Source organism: Galleria mellonella, unplaced genomic scaffold (genome assembly GCF_026898425.1).
Source record: "Galleria mellonella isolate WM207_F2 unplaced genomic scaffold, CSIRO_AGI_GalMel_v1 utg65, whole genome shotgun sequence".
Lineage (NCBI taxonomy): Eukaryota > Metazoa > Arthropoda > Insecta > Lepidoptera > Pyralidae > Galleria > Galleria mellonella.
In genome coordinates, this window is record NW_026442138.1 from 9,046,505 (window position 1) to 9,072,405 (window position 25,901).

The 25,901-nt window shown below is 31.7% G+C and overlaps 1 protein-coding gene across 2 annotated transcripts in view; it reads right to left on the reverse strand.

Annotated features, from left to right (window-relative positions):
* The window catches only part of LOC113514121 (hemicentin-2-like), a 135,293-nt gene that overhangs the window by 38,225 nt on the left and 71,167 nt on the right, over positions 1 to 25,901 (reverse strand). For both annotated transcript variants that reach the window (XM_052900594.1, XM_031914274.2), the window contains exons 3-4: positions 7,847 to 8,047; positions 5,240 to 5,366 (exon numbers count right to left, since the gene is read on the reverse strand). In XM_052900594.1, the coding sequence (XP_052756554.1) occupies positions 5,240 to 5,366; positions 7,847 to 7,934 (215 nt within the window). In that variant the 5' untranslated portion in view covers positions 7,935 to 8,047. The remainder of the gene's footprint in view (positions 1 to 5,239; positions 5,367 to 7,846; positions 8,048 to 25,901) is intronic.

Here is a 25,901-nt window from a genome sequence, read left to right on the forward strand (position 1 = left end):
AAATCTAGTCCTTTCTAAATTAATTAGTCCCTCTTATGTTGTAACTAGTTTTTACTCGCGACATCGTCTGTAATATGTTAAATAATTGGGTTAAAATATCTTGTTCTTTAAAACCCATTAGGATACCAAGAGCCAACAAACTCACTTTTATATTTATAATATTAGTAAGGATTAAATAAAATTCAGTATTTCCTCCACTGAAAAAAAAGAAAGGACTCTTAAAAGGCTTGATAGTTTTTATAAATGAGGTATCGTTTATCTTCATTGTAAAGATGCTGTAGGCTACATGGTTGTAAAATAAATATGGCGCCCGTAAACTGTCAGATTTGACAATTTATAACCGCCATATTTATTTCACAATCAGATATTATGGTAAAGTTATTGGATATTATTTTCTAATGATAGTGTTATAATAAGGAGGAAATAAATATTATTATTTTATCCATGTCAGGGCTAAATGTCCTTCTAGTCAGACAAGGATCAATGAAGTGACCAACATTATCTGGGTAACGCCTATCCTGACGAAGTGACGAAGATTGGTATCCAAGTCTCATCGAGCGACTTTTTGCTAATTAATCGAATGAGAACATTGACCAATTTTCATTTGTAACCTAATTTCGTTTTCTTTACTTTAATAATTTTATAATTTATCTGGTGGCTCTGGATATTTACGTGCAAATAGTAAAAGGTTCAAATTATATACATGGTTCATGGTTTCATAGTTTTCAAATAAAATATTTTATTTTAATATTTATTCTTTATTGCACAATAAAAATTTGTATAAGTGGCGAGCTTAATGCCATATGGCATTCTCTACCAGCTAACAATTAGGTAAAAACAAAAAGCGTATGAAGGACAGGTGTGGTGAAAAATATAAGACATAATTATAGTAACAAATATGATCAATATCTACTAGTAAAATTTATAGCTTTAATAATAAAGATAAAATTGAAATTACTAGCGTTTTAAATAATGTCCTACTAGTGGATCTGTAAATTTCTCCAAAGATATATGGGTTTAAAAACTCTATATTTTATTGTCAATTTTTAACATATGTTTCTTAGAAAAAAATATCTTTAGTTTAGTTTCTTATTCTATATGTATTGAAGAAATTTACATTGATTTTTTATACGTAACAGGAATTCCTAATTACAAATTATATCTGGCAACTCCAGTGAAATAATAGGTACACAAATAACTTGAAATCAACTATAAAACTCACAAAAAGTTTCTATTTCCATTATATTCATAAAGATTACTTTTGGAATTTTATGTTTTGTATTCAATTAATGGGAATTCAGAGAGAGATGATAGATAAATAACCACGCAATCTAACCATTTTTTGTATTTAACTGAACAATGTGGTTAAAAGTTTAACATCAATCGATAATTTGTTAACAATAGCTTTATCTATCTATATCTCCAGGTATATTGTATTAAATAGATTTACTGTTTTAATAAAATCGGATATAAATTCATTTCAAATACGATTAGTGTAGTGGGTATCTTTTTTCTAAATGATTTACTAGTTCCGAAGCAATTTTTGTAAAATTTTTAATGGTAATAGGTCAGTTGGACAATACCTGACTTTATTTCTAACTTAGATTAATGTTTGGATTATATATTGGATTATAATGCCGCTTTCTCGATCTGATCTCGGTCTGGTAAAATATTATTATGTAAGAAACAATCTGTGTATTCATATCTACCTATCTGTGCAGCCTAGTTCCATTGCACTCATGTTCAATCTAGAAGTCTTTCTACTTACCAAATCGAGATCGAGCTGAGACCGATTGTTATAGTGTGAATTAAGCCTTATAGATAGTAATCTTCTGAAGAGCACGTAAAGTCATTGTCAGGCAAGTCACTTAACACCAGTGGGTACCAGTAGTGTCATATGGAAACACATCCTATGTAGTGTATGTGTAATGAGGAAATGATTGTTAGTTATGGGGATTAGTTGCCCCATTTCAATACACCCTGTCAGGACGAACTACTCCTGATTCCTTTAGAAATGATCGTGCTTAATTAAGCAGTGCAGTGAATTCACCTGAAATTTCAGGTGAATTCACCACGATGGAGCGATTGTCCTGCCTCTTTATCCTCACCTATCATCCCTCATTGGTACTTTATCAGTGTATACCGTTAGCGCACGCGGAGTTATTATTACATTAATCATCAATTAAAAAAAAATAGTAGTGTATTATTTTTTTCAATAGATAGGGTTTACTTTTATGTTCTATATCTAAGTTTAACAGGGGAATATACAACCCTTATCTCGAACCTGATTTTTATGTGCTCTATATTATTTTATTGTGGGTAAAATTAGTAGTTTTCAGTTAATTTCAGTTGACAAGTATGAGGAACTTTAACCCTCAAATTACAAGTTTGTATCTAATACGTGAGCAGTGAAATATTTCAAACCAAAGTTTGGCATTGATTTAATTATTGAAAAGTCTAAGGATCATATATATTAATTATTCGCGTTTAACATTAATCAACTTAGTTCTCTGAATACATAAAAGTATTTATACAATTATTCAAAGTGAAGCTCTTTTGAAGTGAACACATTTCTCTGAACGTATTCGGAACTCGGATTTTTTCTAAGAAAATATACCTAATTAAAATATCAAAAATTTATCGGTTCCGGTAATTTTTGTTATCGAATATTGTTGCTGGCGGCTTGGCAAGCAATCTTTTTTTTATATATAATTCAATTTGATATTTGTTTTAACATTTGTTTTTTCGAAAGCAATTTTCAATATGGCAAGTACATTAGGTCTTTCAAAACTAAAGTGAATAGGCATTATTTGAGTTTGCGTGTATATCATACCTTGAATATCATCATCACTTAAAATCAGATGAGATTGTGGTCAAATGCACTCAAATTTAATAATGTAAATGTATTTTAGTCGAGTATGCTTGTCTAGCTTCGGGATTCGGGATCATCAGTAAGGCTTGCGCTCGCATTACGGCCGCTTATGATTAAGGGTTCCACATTTCAATTAAATTACATAGAAGTTAATCCAGTTATGCAAACAGGTAAAATATAATGTGTATTTACGAAACTTTTAGAAATAAAATACAATATTTAGGCAAAAAGCTAGTTTTCTTTCAAGAAACCTTATGATACCTATAAATATATTATTTAAATGTATAAATATCGCGCTTAACTAATTTTAGTTACATAATAGATATACGATAAAACACTTTGAATACATTAATAATAATGTTAAGAAACTAGCATGATGAATATAACACTCTCAATAGTTACGCAAAATTATTTATTAATATCTCTTATTCTTAAGTTCAAGGTGAATCTCTTTTTATATTTACTCATAATCGTAATGTATGATATATTTAGAACTAATTAGTGAAATATATACTCCGCATAAAAGATAGGCTCTCGACAGTCTGCTATCGGAGGATTCTTGGATACTCTGGTCATGTTGCTCGACGACAGTCCGACAATCTGGACAAACTAATGGTTGTAGGCAAGATAGAGGGAAAAAGACCACGCGGACGATCGCCTAGTCGATGGTTGGACCAAGTAACCGCCGTTACGGGACTGTCAATTGCAGTTGCCCTGCGAGAAGACCGTGCAAAATGGAATAACATCATAAGAGAGGCAATAGACACCTTTCAAGGACCTTCAGTAATGAAGAGGACGAAGAGAGAGAGAGAGAGAGAGAGAGTGAAATATATAGGAATGTAGTCAAGGAATTTATATATTATATAAATTTCAACGCTGCAAAAGGAGGTGTCATATTTTACAGTTATATAGAATAAAAAGATATCTTTTTGTTCAAGAATTAATTTCAGCCGTTAACAGTACACTGCTGAACATAAGTCTTCCTTATGAGGGGAGTATTGCCAGTAGTTGCTACGCTTGGCAGGCTGGTTGGCAACCGCAGTTAGGCTTTTAGAGATGATTTAAGAAGGACGCTGCTGCCAATCCCTCTGCCATTAAGTTCCCTTAGTTGCCTTTTCCGACAACCACAGAAACGGAAGGGTTAGCCTATTCTATGCTGGGCTACATCAAATAAAATATCTATTGAATTGTATAATTGTAATTATTTTCTATCGACTAATTTCAATATAAATAATTACAATACAGCATAACTTACGATAGTTATAATTCAAGAATTGTTCTATGTGTAGAAAAAGATTTCAAAAATAAATAATTTAAGAGATATGTTATCTCTTGTATCTATATTATATCTATGTATTTTTTTTCTATTCCAGAATAATATCTAAGCAAAATAATTTAGTTTCTAATTTTTCTTTCCACATCTACTTCTCTCGTTACAGTATGTGAAATAATTATATATATATGTATATACAAGTATTTTCTCTCTCATTACATTGGGTTGGCTGGAAGAGATCTCTTTTAGATAAGCCCTCCCTTGCTAACAAGTTGTTAAACTAATCGTTGTATCTTTTTTGTTTCAAGTGCAATAAAGAATATATATATTTTAATGTATGCATATTAGCACTAGGTATGTGTCATTGAGTGTTTTTTTTTCGCCAAATAGATCGCTACCGCTTTCTTTCTTTTCTATTCTTTTTTTTTCAAATAAATAAAAAATAAATAGCAGTAATAAAAGCAAAGCCTTATACTGTGAGAATATATTGATGTTATAGCAATAACTAACGACCACCATGGATGTTACAGTAACCCTCATGCGTTAGCATTTTTAAGGACTAGGGTTCCCCATACCCTACATTTTCACTATCATTATGACATAAATGAAAACCACGCCAAAGCCATGTAAGCATGGCTGCTACACGCGGAAACATAAATGTGACAAAAATACCCATGCAGAAGATTTTTGTTCAAATTTTGCTATTGCTAAAGAATCAATATTTGATGCATAATATGTATCAAATACATCAATGTGTATTTAATACATTTTTCAAGTTGGAGGAGGGGAAGGGGGGGGGGGAGGCTGACCGCCTAAAAAGCGTATATGTACTCTATTTGAGAGTAAATATGCGCTTTTTTACCATAGCATATCCATGTTTTTTCGAAGTTTGGTTTTAGCCTTTGGTAAATACCAGACAATTCTGAGATCCGGACCTCCTCTAAATACGCCCATGATATTACGAACACAGACAGCACAAACAAAAACCCACTTGGAGTTTATTCGTCACTGTCTAAACACAATCGACCGCATAGTTACTAAATCACCGACTAGTGAACTAACATATCAAGGAGATGTAAATTAATAAGTCTTACCTAAAAATAGGTACGTTGTCCTTGTACCATACGAGCAACGTAAATTGTTCATCAGAAGTGTCGGCCGACGAGTTACAGTGTAAGGTAGTGTTGCCGCCGTCCAAGGCCTCTTGTTGGGATACTGGCCCTGTGATAAGATATATCCGTTACAGTGACTTAAGTTAAATTAACTTTTACATTTATTTATTACTAGTTTGGTTTTCCACAAGTAGATAGAATTTTTGAGAGTAATATGTAGCTTATGTCACTAGCTGATAATGTAGCTTTTTACAGAAGAATTACAAAAGAATTTGACAATTGGTTGAGTAGGTAGTTTATAGACTTTACACGTTAAAAAAAAAAAGAAACAAACAAGTAAATCTTTTCTCTTTGTAATATTAGTAAAGATTAAAGCAGATTTTTTTTTTCTGTATAAGTTACTAGCTAAACAAAAATGTCACTAATTACATAGAAAATATGATTCATTATAATGTTTCACATTATTAACCACTTTGGATGGTCATTAGAATATAGTTTTTGACAGCATACATTTAAATTTGTATTATTTATATAAAAATTGAGATTATAATATAATTTATATGTAATAGTCAATTCTATTAATACATTATAAATGCGACAGTTTGTAACGATGGATGTATGGGTTTTTGTTACTCTTTCACGCAAAAACTACTGAATGGATTTGAATGAAATTTGGTACACGGGTAGGTCATAAATTAACATACAGAGTACTTTGTGTATTGGATCAGGCGGGCGAAGTTGCGGGATACAGCTAGTAAAGAAATATATTAATAAAATACTACTACTAAATATTGACTAAGATAATTTTGAATCAACTTTGCTGCTTTAATCCATGTGAAGTAGATTGTATCTACGTAGTATGTTTAAGTACACACACAGTGTAATGGAAAGGGTAAAACAATTCGAAATCCAGCGAGTTTGTATTAAGTATTCATGAACGTGAAGAAATAATCAATCACTTGAAGTTTACTTAGGGACGTGTTACTTGGCATTATATAGGTATCAATTGTCGATACAAAAGTACGTTCCTAAGTAGATAGGAATTAGTCGGTGATTACTGGGGAAGTATATTATATACAAAATACTAATTTGTTATTAGTTCTATGAGAATAAAACATGTGGTTTCTTGCTTTGTAGCTATCGGTTTTTGTCAATTATAATTAGATTTTATTACACAAAAAAAAGCAATAAAATCCAAATAGGGTATGAGAACCTGCACTTTTTTAGGTCTGTTAAAATGCTTGCTAAACTAAACAGTATGGTCAAATATCAAAAATGTCTCATAATTACGAATACATTATATTAACTTCTTTAAATACGTTTTTCCCGTGTGACTTCGACAAAAAATAGGCTACTGTTTTCTTTTCCGTGGAAATCGTAAGAGGCGCCTTGGAAAGGGCGAGGGATGAGCAGCAGCATCTCTCTTAAAACATCTCTAAAGATTAAATGCATTTAGCAATTCGCTTGCCAAGCATGGCAACTACTGGTAAAACTCACCTATGGGAAAGCTTATGATCAGCACTGGATAGTTAAAAGCTGATATGATGATGATGGTGATGAACTACGCATAAGTTTTTTTAATTCGAGTGTTGGTAAGACACTAGTTTATCCATTATACTCGTATGTTACTGTATGCATTATATAAATTAGATTGATATTTTCAGTAGAACTGACTGAAAATATAAACAAAGAATAAATTGATTACATAAACAGATTGTTGATGTCCTATAGCTGTATAATTTATTTAATTTAATTTGGATCGTATTTCTGTTATAATTTCAACAAAACTTAATTACTTGTACATTTTCATTTCATTATATTCTATAAAAACTAACTATATTTGTTCTTTTCAGTGAAATAGGTGAAGAATAAAGTTGACGTGAGACATTCATTGACCCTTCTCCCTCCTTATAAATGAGATTTTCCCAGACCCTTCCCCCCATTTTAAGCTCGTATAATTAATGGGCGCCCCCTATGAGAAACTGAGGATAGCGGTGTAATATTCAATATAATGTAATGAAAGAAGTAATGGACGCTTTTATGTTTTATCATAGCACGCACGATTTTATCGTTACAGAATAATTAGAATGCAAAATTAATGTAATTGTGTGAAGACGCTTTTAATTTTACATTATCTTTGATGAATGTTTTCAAAATTGTTCTCTTTGTTTTGTAGGGGTGTTCTCTAGTAATCTAACCGGTTTTAGAGTAAGGGCATATGAGTATGTCGCTCCGGCTTCCCGAGCCGCTGCAGTTTCTGACCAGTATCTCTTCAGCATCTGCAATGTCCCTCTTTTCCTTTCCCCCATAAATCTTTCAGTCTTTTTTACAAACTTCCTTTATTTACTCTTTTTTCGGCAGTCCTTTCCTTCATACCGCAGGTGATAGATGCCATCAAAAAATGCATTCTCATTTTTGTAATATTACTAATATAGATTTGGATTTTACAATTAAAATAAGTACATATTTATACTAGTTATATTCTTTAAATTCGCCCGTGGTTATATTCAAATGATATCGTATTTCCAGATATTACCGCATTTAGACAAAACTTTTTCAGTTTATTATATTTATTTAATATTAACGTACCGTCAACGCCAGGTATGAATGTGTAGACACGTGTATAGATCAGCAGCAATAGGTAAAGCGCCGGAGTGACGCGCATCCTACGGCCCATCCATGCTCCCGTGCGCCGTTCTCATTGGTCAACGAGAGCGCACCGAGTCTCATCTAGTACTAGTTGAGAGACCCCGTAGCTCACACCGCTCGCCATATGTAGGCATTCAATACCTGGAACAAATTATCATAATTGAAGATGTTTTATATTGAACCTAAACATTGTACAATATCTCAAAAAACTAAGATAATTACGACGATTATCGTAATTACAAAACAAAGTTATTTTCATGAGTAGTTTTTCCGGACAAACATATTTTTAGTTTTATTTTACGTTTGTTATAACAGATTACATGTCACATGTTAAAAACAGCAATAAGGTAGTATTTTTTTTTGCCTTTTAAAGCAATAAGGAAAATCTAATTATAAAAGTAATTTATTTGCTTTTAGAGGATATTTAGTTTCAGTATATAAACAATTTCTTAAACAATAAAGGATACAGACATGATACCGTTGATTTTAGATATATTTCATAAAACATGATTATAAATTTTAAATTAAAGTAACATAACTAAAAAAATCCCATATGTTTAATACTTATTTAGTAGTTATTGTCATTAAATTCGTATGTCATAGTTCCAATTTAGATCAATAAAATTAACGTCATAGTACCCTTTTTGCGAACCATTCTATTTAATGGTATTATTAATAGCAAAGGGTCTTTGAAGCCTTTCTGAAGCGCCCAGGTACTACTACGGTACCAGGTGCATCGCAAATAAGTATGGGAGGGTCCCTGTCTCATTGAAGTCGATTTCAAAGCGCCGCAATCTATTTCACTAGGCCCCCGTTAATAAGCTACTATGTTCGAATTTGTATTGCAATTATTAAATTTTGGATCTCTTTTGTGCTAATAAATAAACCTAATTTGTAATTAAAGTCCTGTTAAATTCGAATAAGTTTTGGATTTGCTTTTTTAGATAACGATGTATAGAGAATTTATATGCTCTAAAAACATCAGTTTTCGTTGTTATCTAGCAACATAAATATATCCATGTGACATTGTTATAGTATTCGGTAAACATTTTCACTAATTTAATCTAATTTCACAGCTACTGTTGTGACGCGTAGTCAGTTCTGAACTGTAATATCATAGATATTTATGTCTATTCCTGTCTTGCCACTTAAACTTGTTGAGGATTAGGTACTTAATGATACACGAGGGGTGAAATTGCGAATCTATTCGTAAACTTACGAAGGTTGTCTGATTTGATAAGGTCTTATAAAATTAATAGCGAGTTGGTAACTTAGTTTACACGGATCAAAGTAATTAGGTATTGAAATGTGGTTTTTTACCTTATCGTAAACTAAAGTTTCTTTTGTTTTAAAGGAATTTTATAAGTATGCGTCAGCAATAAATATCAAATTAGATTATATATATATATATATATATATATATATATATATATATATATATATATATATATATATATATATATATATATATATATATATATATATATATATATATATATATATATATATATATCTAATATCCTATGTGATAAGTTAGGACATACCTTACCCGTGTACCAAATTTCACTCAATTCTGTTTAGTAGTTTTAGCGCCAAGTAGTAACAAATATCCATCCATCCATCCTTACAAACTTTCGCATTTTTAATATTGTGACATCGTGCGGGATATGTCGCTTGATCAGGATTCTCCATACGTCCATTCTCCATATAGTACGTGTATGCCAATTTTTATAGTAAGTGGTTAAGCCGTTAAGACGTTAAAAGGTAACAAACAAACTCACTTTCACATTTATAATAATAATCTGTATTTCAATAAGCTGTGTCTCGTAGTATCTCCCGAAACAGTATTTTCCGTTTTCGTAGCAATTTGTAACCGAAAATCCCCTTTCTAGCGTTCACTTATGACGTTTAAGATGTACTATGTGTAAAACTTCATATTTAGTTTTTTAGTAATTCATCTGAGAAATTTTTTATAAAGATAGTTGAAAATATATATACATAGACAATGCTTTAGACCGACAGAATGTTAATAACAGAACAAAAGTTTCCTTTTCGATACAGATCTTTAAAAAATGTAAATCGAGGAATTATATCTGTGAATAATGAGTGCATGTTAAAACATTAAGATTATTGATTCAGAAGTCACGAAACTCGATGTAAAATTTTGTGCATTGTGTGTAAAATAATAATTTACATAATATCGAGTAAGCAGATCAACGGCATTGTGGTTGAGATATAATGTTATATTATTAATGGGATTTATGCATACAATAGTTGTGTATCGCGATGAGAGTTACGAAACTAGTTCAGCTGACGCGGGTGAAGGTGAAGATCGTTTGAGAGGACAAGCGTTCCGATCATAGACGTAGATTATAAATAGGCACTGTAGCTATACTTTTGCGGCGGAAAAGGGGTTAGCAATTAAGTTTGATAGCCCCATTGTTAGTAATATGCCTTATTAGGTCGACCTTCACGTGGTTCCCCCTGGAAACCATCGTGACAATTCTTGTTAAATTCGTCACGATGGGTTAACTAACCTGCTTCATCCTCATCTATCCATCAATCATCAACCAATCTATTATTACCCATTAAAAAGAACTATACTTTTGCGTGCCATGTATATTGTACCAGATTTCATTTTTATGATATCTTGACTGTTAAATATCCTACTAATAATATGCCCATAAGCCGGCTCCTGATAGCCGGGACCGCACGGCAAATATAAAAAAAAGGGCCACCCCTTCCTTTCCCGTGGGTGTCTTAAGAGACGACTAAGACAATTTAATGGTTTAGGAATGGGCAACAGCTTCCCTTTTAAACATAAGCAAAGTCTAATTGCGGTTGCCAACTCGCCTGTTAAGTATGGAAATTACTGGCAAAAATTCCTTTACGGGAAAGGTTTCATAAGGAGGGTTTTGCAAGTAATCTAAGATTTTTTTTTTATAAACACAGTGGGCAAACGAGCATGCGGCTCACCTGATGGTAAGTGACTATCGTCGCCCATGATCACCCACAACACCAGCGGCATTGCAGGTGTGCTGCCGGCCTTTTAAAAAGGAATATACTCTTTTCTTGAAGGTTATGTTGTCGTATCGGTTCGGAAATACTGCTGCTGGAAGTTGATTCCAAAGAATGGTTGTGCGTGGAAGAAAGTGCCTTGAAAAACGCACGTACTAAACACATTGTCGTCTACTGTAATTAGAGGAAGAGATTTCAAATCTGTAATATATATATTATTAGAGATGATTGTATTTTTGTCTTTGTTGTTTATTACGAATATACCATCATATATTTTATAATATACCACCATACTTTGATCATTTGCGATAGACTCAATTCAAAGTTGTTTTGACAAAGGCACTCTTCTGTTCATTGACATATAATAAGAGCCCTCTATAAAGACAAAGACGGTATAGTCTTTAAATGTGGACAATTGATGACGGAAATGGTTGCGTCAACATGTCTTCATACTATGTCGTCTTTTTAAATACTTATTCATTCTACAAAAAAATATAGATATTACTCTCTGTATTTTATTAAGAAGAAATAATTACGTCATGGAAATACCATTCTATAGCCTCAAGGCGCAGTTCAGGTAGAAGATCGATAACTCATTTATTCGAAGGAACGGGCAGTCTTCAGTATAAGGATAAAGTTTCTAGTACATCCTCGTGGGATGAGGTAGTATAATTCTTTTGAATACTTCGGCCAATATGGCTTTTCCGAGTGTCTTGTACCTAGTTAGTCAGTCATAACCTATGGCATTATTCTGCTGCACAAAAGGCCGCCAATTGCTTTCAACCCTCATGACTGATGGGTAAGATATACTAGTCTTTATGGACTCGGTCAAGTTCATTTCTTTATCATATACGAGGTCTTGTGCAACTTCAATCTTGCATCCTTAGACAAAATTTATACGAGTATATTTGGACCTACCTATCGCTTGGTATACGACATATGTCCTGCCCAGTCCCACTTCAAAGTTGCCGATTTTCATGCTGCGTTAGTAATTTTTGTACAAGAGAGATGATAAGTATCAGAGTAATTATAATTTTTTATTTTATTTTTTCTCTTTTTAGCAATCGCACTATTTGGATAGGCTACCAGCTACACCTAATTATGGTTCATTTACGTAAACCAGGCTATAAAATTATTGAATAGTCCTAACCGTATTATGATTATTTTAATTTTAGCATAAGAAATCGTAAAAGAATATTGACGAGCTGGGATAGTATGGACAATCATTGAGGAAAGAATTGCTTAATTTTCGACGTTCGCATTCATAAACCATGCTGTTCTTGGATAAACTATTTATTAAATAAAAATTCTCTCCCAAGCAAAATGTCAATTCCAAGTTGACATTTACATGAAATTGGTGTCGAAAAATTCTGGATGTTCAACAAAAATATACAAAGATTGCGTTGTTTTCCAATTTAGTGCATAATTATAATAATGCATAGTTATTATAATACAATTATAATACTTTTAACAATATAAAAAAAATATTATGAAAAAATAATGTGAGCAATCACATTTGCACCAAATTGATTCCTATATATTCCAGTATTGTATTCCTAAAGGTTTAACTTTAAATCTGCTGTATGTTTTATCTTAATACGTCATCTACAAGTAGTTACCTACTTCCATTATCCGAGTACGAAGTCGCAGCGAAAGCTAGTCTAGTTTTTGTGTTTCTACAGTAAGCAGAATATTATGGTATTTTTGGTTTAGTATATTGGGGTGCATGCGACATCTATCTGAATTATGTCTGTGGCCCCGATTAAGTAATTTAATGAACGCGTAAACCGTTTGGAATACTGAGTGAATTTAAACGAATATACAGTAATGAAAAAGGGCATCTCAGTTAGAATAACGTTGATCTCGCATTTCAAAGTTTTAAATTAGGTATAAGTAGATTAGCTTCGTGTTCTCTTAACTTTAACATTATGTATTTTACTTTACTTTCGTATTTCCCATCAGTCGCAAGATAATCAAATTAGTTGAGTGAGGTCAGTATCATAATAATTGTAATAATATAGTGTTTATCAATAAGATTGTACGAGTATAATTAAGTTTTGTGCATTTGCCATGCCACTACAAAAAACTAAAAACAAAAACATTGTTTCCGTAAACATGTCTAAAATCTTCTGATTAAAATACATCGTCATGCGCTAAAGGGTTTCGTAATTGATTCACATTCTTATATAAAATTTTAATATAAAATAGACCTTAATTAAAATTAGAAAAAATAAATAAAAATAAGTTGTTAAAGATTAGAGGCGAATCTCCCAAACTAGGCATACATAAAATTTTAAAAACATTCCAGCAAATTTGTTAATTAGTATTGTTTTATAGTGTGAAGAAATTTGATTGAATATGTTATATTTTTATGCCACTGTTTAGTCTCCAATTGTGACATCTTGGGTTCTTTTGTATAGTATTATGTACTGCAGTTATATTTTACCAAAGATGACACATTTGAACGACTAAACAAATTTGCAATTATTTGTTATATTATTCAATATTAGGATGTCGTAAGAAGCAACTAAGTGGATCAAGTACAATTTACCAAGAGAAGGAAAGTTTGAAATAATTCCTGTACCAGTAGTGTAGTAGTAGAGTAACAGTGTAGTGAAGTAACAGTAGGTTAGTCCTTATTACATAGGGAGATAATTGTGCCCACTGTTGTTTGTTACGGTTTATAAGAGACGGGAATTAATGCGACCATTTAGATAAACTATAATAATTTACCTGGATTATCTCGACGTTTCGACTAGGTTACACCGGCCGTAGCCACGAGTAGACCGATGTAGCGCTGTCATGTCTCCACTTCTGAGACAGTAGCATTTTTTCCCCTCATTGTACACATATCACACAAATTGTGCCCTTATATTATAAATGATCATTTTACCTAAATAATCGCGTTAATTTCAATCTCGTATAAACCATAAATGATGCAATGAGAAAGTCTAAAAATTAATAATGGGACATTATCGGCGAATAGTAAAAGCTAGTTTCGATTTTATTTTTAATGCATATATTTCAAATTATTGAAGGAATGATAACATATTAAGTGATTAAATAAAGAGGATAGCTTCACAACAAAATATTTTTAACAATATCAATAGTTGCTATAAGTATTTATAGAATTATGTCATACTTAATAATATCCTACATGTGAAAGTTCGTAAATACGAGTATATTTGGGTATTTGTTATTTAGTAAATTATGTTTGCCGTTGCCATGTGCTACCGGCGCAGAAGGAGTTACACTTTCCTTTCCCGTGAGTATCGTAAGAGGCGACTAAAGGAATTTAATGGTCGAAGATTGGGCAGCAGCGTCCCTCTTAAAATATCACCACAGTCTAGCTGCGGTTGCTAACCCGCCTGTCAAACGTGGCAACCACTGGCATAACGCTTCCATAGGGAAAAGCCTAAGTTTAGCAGTAGACTGTTAATGACTGACATCATGATGATGATCAAATTATTTATAAACGCTTAAATGGATTTAAGTAAATAAATAATAACCTAGATTAATATATAGGATAATTTATATATTTATTTATATATTCCCACAGGCAAAGTAACGGGATATAATAGATAACCAATCTCGCAAAACGATAACATCTAATAAAAAAAAATTCGACATTTTTAATTGCTTTAGACCGCTTTTAACGTCACGCCATTTGATGAGATGTGAGAAAAGTTTTTTCATTTGAACTTTCAGATTTGTATATATTTTATTGATGTGTGGAGTGATTCGTTGAAAATCAATCAGTTTGTTTACCATTCCATATATATATATATATATATATATATATATATATATATATATATATATATATATATATATATATATATATATATATATATATATATATATATATATATATATATATATATATATATATATATATATATAACTCAGATATCAATTTTTGTTTTTGTGTATTAATACCTTTTTACAAATATCGACAATAAATAGAAAAATTCAATCAAAATTTATTCGAACCTGAAATTGTTTGCATATTTTTTCCTTTATGATTTACTCCCATATAAGATATATAGATAAATAGTTAAACAATATATTATAAGATATTTAATTACAACTATTTGGTCGTGGAACCCTATTAAGACTCAATGACATCAATAAAATTAATTCCCAGACCTAGAATCATCAAGTCATTAAAACTAAATGTGAGGTTCCCTTAATTAATGTTACTTGTCCGTATGTAACAGAAGTTGTATATTTTACATGTTAAATTGATATATTACTCTGACATCATCCCACTTGAGTCATTAGAGGTATATTTTTTGAGTTCTAATAGGTGTGAGATGTGTAGGCGGTATTTGTTTATTGAGAAATCTGCAGAAGTATAATTAGAGATTGTAACATTAGCTTACAATCTGTAATATTTATTTCTGACCAGAAAATTGCACAACTTGGACGTAATTATATATAATTATCACAGTAATATAGATTTGTCTGTGTTTCACTCACTGAATATGAAAACATTTGTATATTTAAGCGACTTTCAAAGGAAGGAAAACATAAAATCAGACGGACTGGTTTCTCAGTTCATCTGAGTTCGCAATTACGTTGTTAGTTCTGAATTGTTTACGGCAATTATCAATTAACTTTTTGAAAGGAAGAGGTTCTGAATTCGGTTCTATTTTTTTTATGTTTGTTACTTTAGAACTCCGTTATTTATAAATAGGTTGGGTTTTTTTTTATCTGGAAGGATATATTTTCAAACTCTTTTTTCGTGTGGTCCTGACATAGAATAGACCACCCCTTTCTTTGTTGTGGGTGTCGTAGGAGGCGACTAAGGAAGATTAATCGAGAGATAGGCAGCAGCGTCTCTCTTTAAACAACTTCAAAACCTAACTGCGGTTGCCAACCCACCTGCCTTGTGCTGTCTTCCAAACGTGGGAATTACTAGCAACATCCCCTTTATGGGGGAGGTCTATGTTTGGCGGCGGACAGTTACTGGCTGATATGACGATAATATACTTTCAAACAGGCCTCATTGAAATTTTATGAAAATAAGTTCAGTAGTTAGTTTATTAAATAAAAAATTATGCTTATAAAAAAGTTTTCTCATTATTGAAATTGTAAATTATTTTTATCAATCAGTAGAAGCAGAGTTTAATTTAGCGGTTTTTTAAGATTCGCTTTTACTCGCGACTTCATCCGAGTGACCGGGTTATGTTGACCTGGATAAAAAGTAGCCTACATCTTTCTCCATTCCATATAGTACGTGTATACCAAATTTCATAATGATTGGTTAAGCCGTTAAGACACTATAAGGTAATAAAGTCTCTTTTAAATTTGTAATATTAGTAAAGTTGATTGTATATTAATTTTATTAAGTATGAAACTGACCTTTTTTGTAGAGCAAAGCAAAGCGTTTAGTGTCTAATATTGTACCTATCTAATACTTTCATCTATGAATGTAAACACTAGATAAAAATGAATGAATGTATGCAGACATATTTATTCGTTAAATAAATTCGTCTGGATTTATTCGTCCATTCCTTGTCCTTTTTTGAAGGTCACTCAAATTCGACCACTTATCTCTAGACTAGCTTGTCGTTTTTTAAACTAAACGAAACTATACAATTCATTTATGTAAATTTCTGAGTGAAAAGTTGAAGTTTCATAGAATGGAACATTGGTATTTTATTTCTGTTTTTATTAGAATTAATGTAGATAAAAAGCAAACCTATGTTTGTCTAGACAAAATTATATCTAGCAAACACAACATATGACTAAAAAACGTTTATTTTACACGTAATGTTAACTTAATAAAATATGTTGTTTCTGTGTTAATAAAGGAAAATGAACTTTGCTTTTAATTTGATCAGTGCCAAGACGAACAAGTTACGCTTGTAAATTGTGAATTTCCTTTGACCTGCAGGTATTTTGGATGAGCAATTACTCGATCACAGTAATAGTTATTACGCTTTGATCGTCATAAAATTATCGAATTTTATAACAATATTAAATAATATTTGATTGTTTTCTGAAAACAAGATAGAATTTGTACAAAAGTTGTTTAAATATTAATAAAAGGTAAAAATGAACCAAAAAAACAATACAAATATTAAATAATAATGAAAAAAAAAATGAAAATGAAAAACAAAATCATTTTTTAATTTGTCATATTAAACCGTATTATACTTTCATGTGAAACAATATCGATTAATTAATTCATAAGTGTCAATTACTAGCCAGAAGTGTACAAAAGTCAACGAATTCACATCCAAGTAATTATTTTATAATCATTATTCAGTGTGCTCACTGGTCAAGGTAATGTTACATACACTTATGTTGGAATAATCTATAGCAAATCGATCGCATGACACTGCAGTTTGTATGCTAAGTTCATTTGTAAGTTCACTAAATGTTTACATATTATTTTAGTTTGTTCGATATTATGAATACTATCAATAGTTTTTGTCTTTCATATACATATATTATGTTACGAGTACACGCCGTATCACGTAGTTATCTAATAAAGCGAGTATAGAATGGGAAATTTCCAAGCTTCCGAAAAATAAAGAGCGTGTGTAAGATTGTGGATAAATGTTAATAAGATGCGATTTAGGTATTTAGAGGTGGACAAATGCCAAGGGTGGCAAAAATGAGGGTCAGAATATTTCTATGGCAAAGTTGAGAGTGGCAAATATTTGCCTGAAGCGTCGAAATTGCTGGATGCTTATAGCTAATATTTAATTTAATTAATTACTAAGTAATTTTTAATCATTCGGAGACGAGCGTTTTTGACTAACTTCACATTTTATTAAATAACATTTTTATGATTTTCTCCTGTGTGATAGCTCTGTGCCACGACCTCTTTTACTCACTCCGCCATTATTTGGTATTTTTACGAAAGTCGTTTGCTTGGGTACCTCTGTCCCATTCGCGTTTCTACCATGAAGCAGTTATGTCTATACTATATACAGTCGTTACTCTGTTATGACCATGGTACTATTCATGTCTATAGGCAACGATTATTAGCTTGTTTGCCACTCTTAATTGCATAAAAAATACATTTGGTTATAAGTTGCTGTTGTAGAAAGATTTAACATTCCGTTCCTGTTTGCAGGCATCTTTGTATCTTATTATTAGGCGGGGCGTGTCGCGTGACGTATTACTTTTTGTCTCAATCAAACGGACCACGAAATAGGTATCGTATAGCATTTTCATAATTGAACGGAAATGCCAACTGCCAAGGCTTGGGTCACGGGAGGCTCACTTGATTTGCGGTTTTACGTTCTATTCAAGTGGTCAGTCTCGAAATGGACGGTACTGTAATAACACGGCCATTATTGTTAGTCACATAAGGATCAAAATTGAATGAGTCTCGAAATGTAGCTAAACGTCAAAGATGTTTTGTTGTACCCGGATGTTCGTAGATTGGTTGTTTTGTTTGTTAAAGGCGCAAGTAAAACGTTTTGATGGAAAGAAATTCATTAATTTTCACAGAAAGAACAAGTAGTGATTCATATGAAGATCTTGGTCGTTTTATACTGATCACCTCAGTTTCCAATGGTCTCGGGTTCAAGGCCTGCTTTGTATAACCAGTTGGGTTTATAATTGTATTGATCTGGGTATTTCCTGTATACGTATAATTTGTATGTATTTATAAAAAAAATAAGGATCTTACCTGTCTACTAGCTGCTACAGCGTCAACTGGTAAGATCACTGGCCCTAGCATGGCGTTCAAGTTCCTCCCGATTTGAAACTTTACAATCTCTCAATAAATTATTATGTAGGTATGATTTTCATAGGGAGATTACCAGAGGGAGACTTTGTACAAAAGTCGATTGCTTGGGTACCTCTGTCCCATTCGTGTTTCAACCGTGAAGCAGCTGTGTTTGCATGGCTGTGTTTCGGATTGAAGGGTGGGATATGGCGTGAACTTTCTGGGTACAGAGGAATAACACCTGAGTCCTCAGGAATGATAACGCATGGGGGGTATCATGGGCGACACAGTATACTCTGTTATGTCCATGGTACTGCTCATGTCTATAGGCGACGGTTACCACTTTCCATCAGGCGGGCCGTCAGCTTGTTTGCCATTCTAAGTTGTATAAAAAAAAATCATACTTTTATATCAGTTTGCAGTTGTGTATTGCCGACTGATTAATCTGTAAATAAATTGTATACCCGAGTAGTGCATATATTGTGGATGCATAAAGTATGCAACAGGTGACCCAGTATACGCCTAAAGCTATTCAGTTTTATAGCATACTTGTATTAATAAATTGTAAAATTAAGTTACTGTTGGTACATATTTATAAATAAAAAATATACAATGAAAAGATTGTCTGGAAGAGATCGCTTTTATAGCGATAAGGTCGCCCATTGTTTTCTTATGGCGATTGTTTCTTGTAATTGTTTATATTTATAATAAGTTTACTATTGTAATCTTTTGAAGGAAACAATAAAGAGTCTATCTATCTATATTCTAAGAAAAATTTTCACATACATATGTATATATAACGCATATTTCCATTTTAATCATCATCATCATCATCTCAGTCATTATCTGTCCATATCTGAATATAGGCCTCCCTATACTGTATGACTATCATAAGGAATGGTCTTGAGCCACCTGCATTCACTGACTCTCTGCAATGTACTTGAGGTTGTCTCTCCATCTATTTGCCGTCCTATAATGCGTTTCCATTTTAATGCAATTGATAAATATACCCATTTAAGACATTATTTGAAATTGATTAGATTCGTAATGTAGATAACAGAGTTCTCATTAATAATTTCCATATTCATCTCTAAGTAATGGTTTATTTTATTTGATTTAAAGTTCCCGTAATTGACTAATAATGCTTATAATATGAATGGAATAATTGAAATTACGTATATAAGGACATGAATATACGACAAATTAGGCAATTAAATTAGTCCTTTAATCAAAATTAATTTCATTTCTCATATGGAGTACCTATTAAATTATGAGACACTTATATTTAAATTTCTAATTATAGAGGCTCGTTTTAATACAAAAATATTTTTTATTAAATTTTGTATTATTTATCTCTCTTCAGGATCGGCAACGTGCCCGTAATCCCGTGCCAAGTCATTATAATTATTATAGAAATAAAGATATCTAATATTGATACTGTCACTATAAATGTTGCCAGGTAACTAATTGATCAGATGACAATTTATAACAAAGTTGTTGAATAGGTATTTCTATAGGCATTAACGAAAATAACTGACTTGCTTTTTCATGAGGCCTCACAACTTTTTGTATTGGAAGAATAGATAACTAGAAGAACTGCGGGACTTGGCATTTTTTTTATCTTATGTTTTTGGTGGGATTCATTATACAGCATATACATTACTTACTAATATATTTATAGTGTTATATTATCTGTATAATGTTTTAATATTTATTATTTTGTACATTAAATTATGAGAACTTGTAACTGTCGTAATCGACGAAGCGTTAAGGCAGGGGAATCAAAGTGGATATTTTACGAAAGACTTGAGCAGTATGCACTTTGCCCAGCTCAAAGGAGCTTTCAGTTAATTTGCTCAGATTATTTTTTCAAAACTGAAATTAAAAATAATGTGGTAGTTAGAAGGTCAACTAGTTAGTTAAAAAGTTATTGTTTACAATTTTATTGATTGTCTTGTTTACGATCAAATTCCATTTAATGTATTTTTGTAGTACAGACGTTGTAGTCAAGAATTCAATTAAAATGTAATAATTCATACCTAAACAAACTCTTTAATTTTTTTTATCAGAAGAGGAACGTTTCTAACTTTTTTAGTAGAGTTTAGGTCATTTTATCATGCATATTCACTTAAGTATTCTTTTCCTATATTGTAATAATCTTATTACGTTATTTAATACAGAATCTGTTTTGGGCGTTTACTACTCAATCACTGCTATACGAATTTGAATATTTAATAATACAATAGTATTTATCCTAATGCATGAGGGTAAAGTCGTGCTTTTAGCTAATAAGTTATCCATATAATTTTATTATCCATAACATGGATTTGAAAATCTTATTAATGTTATAAACGTAAAGTTTGTAAGGATGAATGGATGCTTGTTACTCTTTCACGCAAAAAAACTATTGAACGGATTTGAATGAAATTTGGTACACAGGTAAGTTATATTTTAACTTAGCACATAGGATTACGACTATAGATACTTTTTGTACTGATTCACGCGAGCAAAGTCGCAGGATACAGCTAGTATGATAATAATGGAAATTAAATTAACAAATACATAAACCCACTTATTTGAAAACCCCATCCAATCCTTTTCGTTCATTAAATGTTTCTGCAGTTTGCTGATTACATTTATATGCACCGCACAGTAAAGTCCCTGTTTAATTTTAATACTATTTAAATTGCACATTTTTACTGAATATCATTTACCAATGGAATTGCTACAATGGAAATTATTGCAAGAATATAATTTAAAAAAACCAAGAATCGTTTTAACATTATTATTTGTTTTTCAACGATCGGTTGGTCGGGAAATGATTTTACAGGTATTCAAGTATATAATGTATCAAAATTTATAAAGCTCCTTACCAGTACGTATTGCGTCATACTTCGACCCTAATAAGAACTTAGTCATAAAACTATTTTACTGTTTCTCTTACCATTACATCATAGAAATTCAATATACTGTATGTAGGGCCAATATTTTTTTTATAAATTTAAATTACTACAACGTATGCAAACACATAAATCATATTGATATCAACTTTTAGAATCATAAAACTTCATCCTTAATACACAACACGAAGAGGTCAAAGAACAAATATATCTATCCCAACAGGGGACAGTTCCATTAAAGATATTTTCCAAAGATCTTTATCCCTAATAGAACATTGTAGATGTCTTTTACGATAACCAAATCGATGACCGTAATTACACACGGGCCTCATTTTTGTTTTTGGATTGTGTAAAAACATTTGTTATACCTAATCAGTTCCATGATCGGCCTGAATATCACCAATTATTATCAAGTTAGGCATACCTTTGATAGGTATTCTGAGGTCAGCGTACAAATTGAATGCTATTTAAAACCCAGTTAGTAATATCGCTGTTTCATCATCATCATCTATCAATTTAAAAGGCCCAGAGGGGATTCCGACTGTTTCGAAGTTTCTCGTTTATTATCTAACATAAATCATTAGTACACGTCGATGTTCCTGCATTTTAATTTGCGTAATTGTGTCCATTACCATCTGTTGTGATAAAGAAAGTTAGTTTTGTCAATTTTAAAGCATTTAGTGAATTAGTGTGCCAAATGAAGTGTAAAGTTTAGAAATTAAATATAAGTTTTATTATCTGCGCTGCGTTTGCCATCTATATATGGTATGTTAAAATAATAAATATTTATACATTTATCTATCTAAATTATTTGTGGGCCTACAAGCTATATCTTAATCTTTGTCATCACTTTCCATCGGGTAAGATCGTAATCAATCGCAGGACCCTTCAACAGTAAAAAAGAAATTAATAAAATTGTCTCATAGAAAACCAAGCAATTTTACATTAGGCAGATTAAGGAAAAAGTTGGAGTTGTATCGTATCAAAATTAGTGATGTGCCGAGTCAGTCTTTTGGTGTTCGAGTATTTTGGAAGTTATTAAAAAAGGAATCGAATCCTGATTCGAACCTGGGGACTTTAACAAGTACTCAAGTAATTGTATGGATATTCGAATAAATCATTGTATTTGAGCATATTTCAATAAAGATGTCAAATATTCAATCAATTAATATTTTTGCATTTGGTAGTTAAAGAAAAAATTTATAAATTGATGAAACCGACACAATATTTACGTTTAACATGGGATTAGTATTCAAGTACCGCAAGTAATCGAACCCTGTATTCGAGTATCGTGTATCCAAAATATGTATATAGGGTATTCAAGTACTTGAGTACTTAGTAAGTATTCAAGTTAGTACCTACTCGAGTCAGCCCGACTCGGCACTTCACTAATAAAAATGTAAAGGAATTTGCCGAAAACAGTGAGTAAGTTGTGAGTGGTAAGTGCTTTATCGACAACCGAGAGGATTATGCCATTTAAGTAATGAATAAATAAAAAGATAAGTCAATGAAAAAACACGGAATAATACTAGGCATGAATAAGACGCAATAATTATTTATTTCGAGACAATATCTACGTATATTTTTATCTCGACTTTATGTCCATTGTATGTTTATATTCCGATGTCTCTATGTATAATAGGAAGAAGAAGGGATTTTTAACAATGAGAACTAGCAGTCTCATTGCTATCGATGTATCTTACCACGTCGACCTCCGCGTGGTTCCCCTGGAAACCATCGTGGTTAATCTTGATGTAATCGTCACGTTGGGCCAACTGATCTGCTTTTATTCTCACCCATCATTCTTATCTTTTATATCAGATGGACCATTCCATTATTATCCATTAAAAAAACGATAACTGATATAATATTCCTGTCAATCAAATTATATAATAACCCTGGTTACCCACCCTGTACCAAGATCAGCAATGCACTGCCGTTAATTGACGGAAAAAATAAGCATAGGACAGAGGATCTTTGTACAAAGATTTCCTCTGATAACGAATGAAAATAATCAGTTCATCGGTGGTTCAATATGTACTTGAGACAGCGCTTTAGTTATGTTCATTAAAATAATCGAAATAAGTTCTATTAATATTATAAATGCGAAAGTTTGTGATGAGAGATGGGTGGATAGATGTTTGTTACTCTTTCATGTAATAACTATTGAACGGATTTAAATGAAATTTGGTACACGAGTAGATTTAGAACATAGGATATTTTGTGTACTGATTCACGCGGGCGAAACCGCGGAATACAGCTAACAGTATATTAGTAACCATAGAAAGTTTATTTTATTTATTTAACACTTTATTGCACCAACATAACAGGATTTGTTGAACAATTTTCAATGAGTATAGTGTAGTATAAAAGGCGGTCTTATTGCTAAGTAATCTCTTCCAGGTAACCTTTAGGTAGAAAAAATTAAAGCATAAATAGGTAAGTGGCGCGTTAAAAAAACTGATCTGTAAAAATAGTAAATATCTGTGACAGCATAGTCATATACACATACATAAATAAACATATATATCCAAATATATACATACACATACATATATAAATATATATACATACATACACAATACAATAAATATTACAAGTTTATTAAATTCCCGTTATTTATGTATATAAATGTAGTATATTCTAAAAAAAAGGTGACCTTTGAAGGTCACAGCTGTAAATTCTGATTTATGATAGAACAATCGATGGTGTGTCGAAGCATCAAATTTATATATAAACAACGGAGAAAAGTATGTTTCCTTACGCAAACTAACGTTTGTATAAGGAAACGAAGTGTTAGCTTGCTTCCTGTAAGGAAATGAACTCATATTTTTTTCCATTACGCTACAAAATACGCGAAAAAATATGACGTCGTTAATATATATTGTTACGAATGTTTAATTCTTTAGATGATTTGTAATTTTAATTTTTTTTTCTTTTAATTCGTTTTGTATTACAGAAAGGTAAGCTTCCTGCTGTAACACGGTTTGATTACGGTCTAGCGACTTCATAGATCTCGAATAATATACACAGAACTGTGACATATGGAGTAAAAACAACTTCTTTTGATGTTAGTCTGTAATGCCTTTCACAGTTTCGAACATTATGCGAGAGAAAAGATACTGAAGGCTTTCGTAACACTGAAAGGAACTTTACCGAGCGGCTGTCGGGGAATTTATGTCACAGAAATACAAAAGTAAACTAGTGGTTTTCTTTTTTGTTATATTAATTTTTATCATTTGTGTAATCTATTAATTGTACTCATAATTTCATTTGTATATTCGGGATAAAAATAGCCTTTGTCCTTCTCCGTGTCAAGTGCTACACGTGTGCAAAATGACAATTGGTTGAGCTGTTAAGGCGACTAGAGGTAACAAATTAATTTTCACATTTATAATATTGATAAAAAAATTAGTAAGGACTCAATACAATTACTTTGTGCAGTAGGTAACTGGAAAAAAATATGACAAATCTCACGAACAAATAGAAGTAATCCCAAAACTTCATCTAAGATTTATTCTATAAATAGACGATATAGCTTCGGACGTGGTTCGACTACGAACATCACAAAATATACGGAAGAGAGCAAACATTGTTCGGTAAATATCGTAAAAGCATTAAAATGAAGTTGTTTCATTCTGTATTATAAGAAAATAGCTAGACAAGAAACGCTCAACCGCATTCAAATCGGACAATGAAGTAAGCCCCTCTTATAATGGGCTAAGTTAGGAAAATAATATCGCCGGTGGGGGCTTAATGAGATCAAGCGTTAAGTGTGCTTTTGTTATTATCACTAGTTATACATTGTGGATTTGCTCGCGTGAATTAAGAAAAATAGTCCAAGTGTAAATAAAGGCTATGGCCAATTTGTGTACTATATTTCATCTAAATTCAATCAGTTGGTAAATTGTAATTTAATAACAAACACCTTTGACAATTATAATACGAGCGTGTTTTAAAAGGATTGTTAGTAATGAGTTAAATACATCCTATCAGGTCGACCTCTACGTGGTTCCTCTTGGAAATCATCGTGGTTAATTCTAGTCGAATTTTTCACGATGAGCCAATAGACTTGCCTTCGTCCTCATTTATCATTTGTCATAGATAGATAGATAGATAGGTGCCCTGCCAGCATATACCGATAACGCAGCATGGATTATCATTCCATTTTAATTCATTAAAAAAAACTGTAATCAAGTTTATTACAATATGTTTGCTGACTAATTTAAGATTTTGTTAAAAAAAAAAACATTAATCGATTATGAAAAGAATTTGACGATTTTTGGATACGATATCGGTATTTATCACACATTAATTTTATTTAGTTATAAATATCAATTGATCGTCTAGGCTTTCGGGTAGCTAGATGCGTAAGTACCTGCGT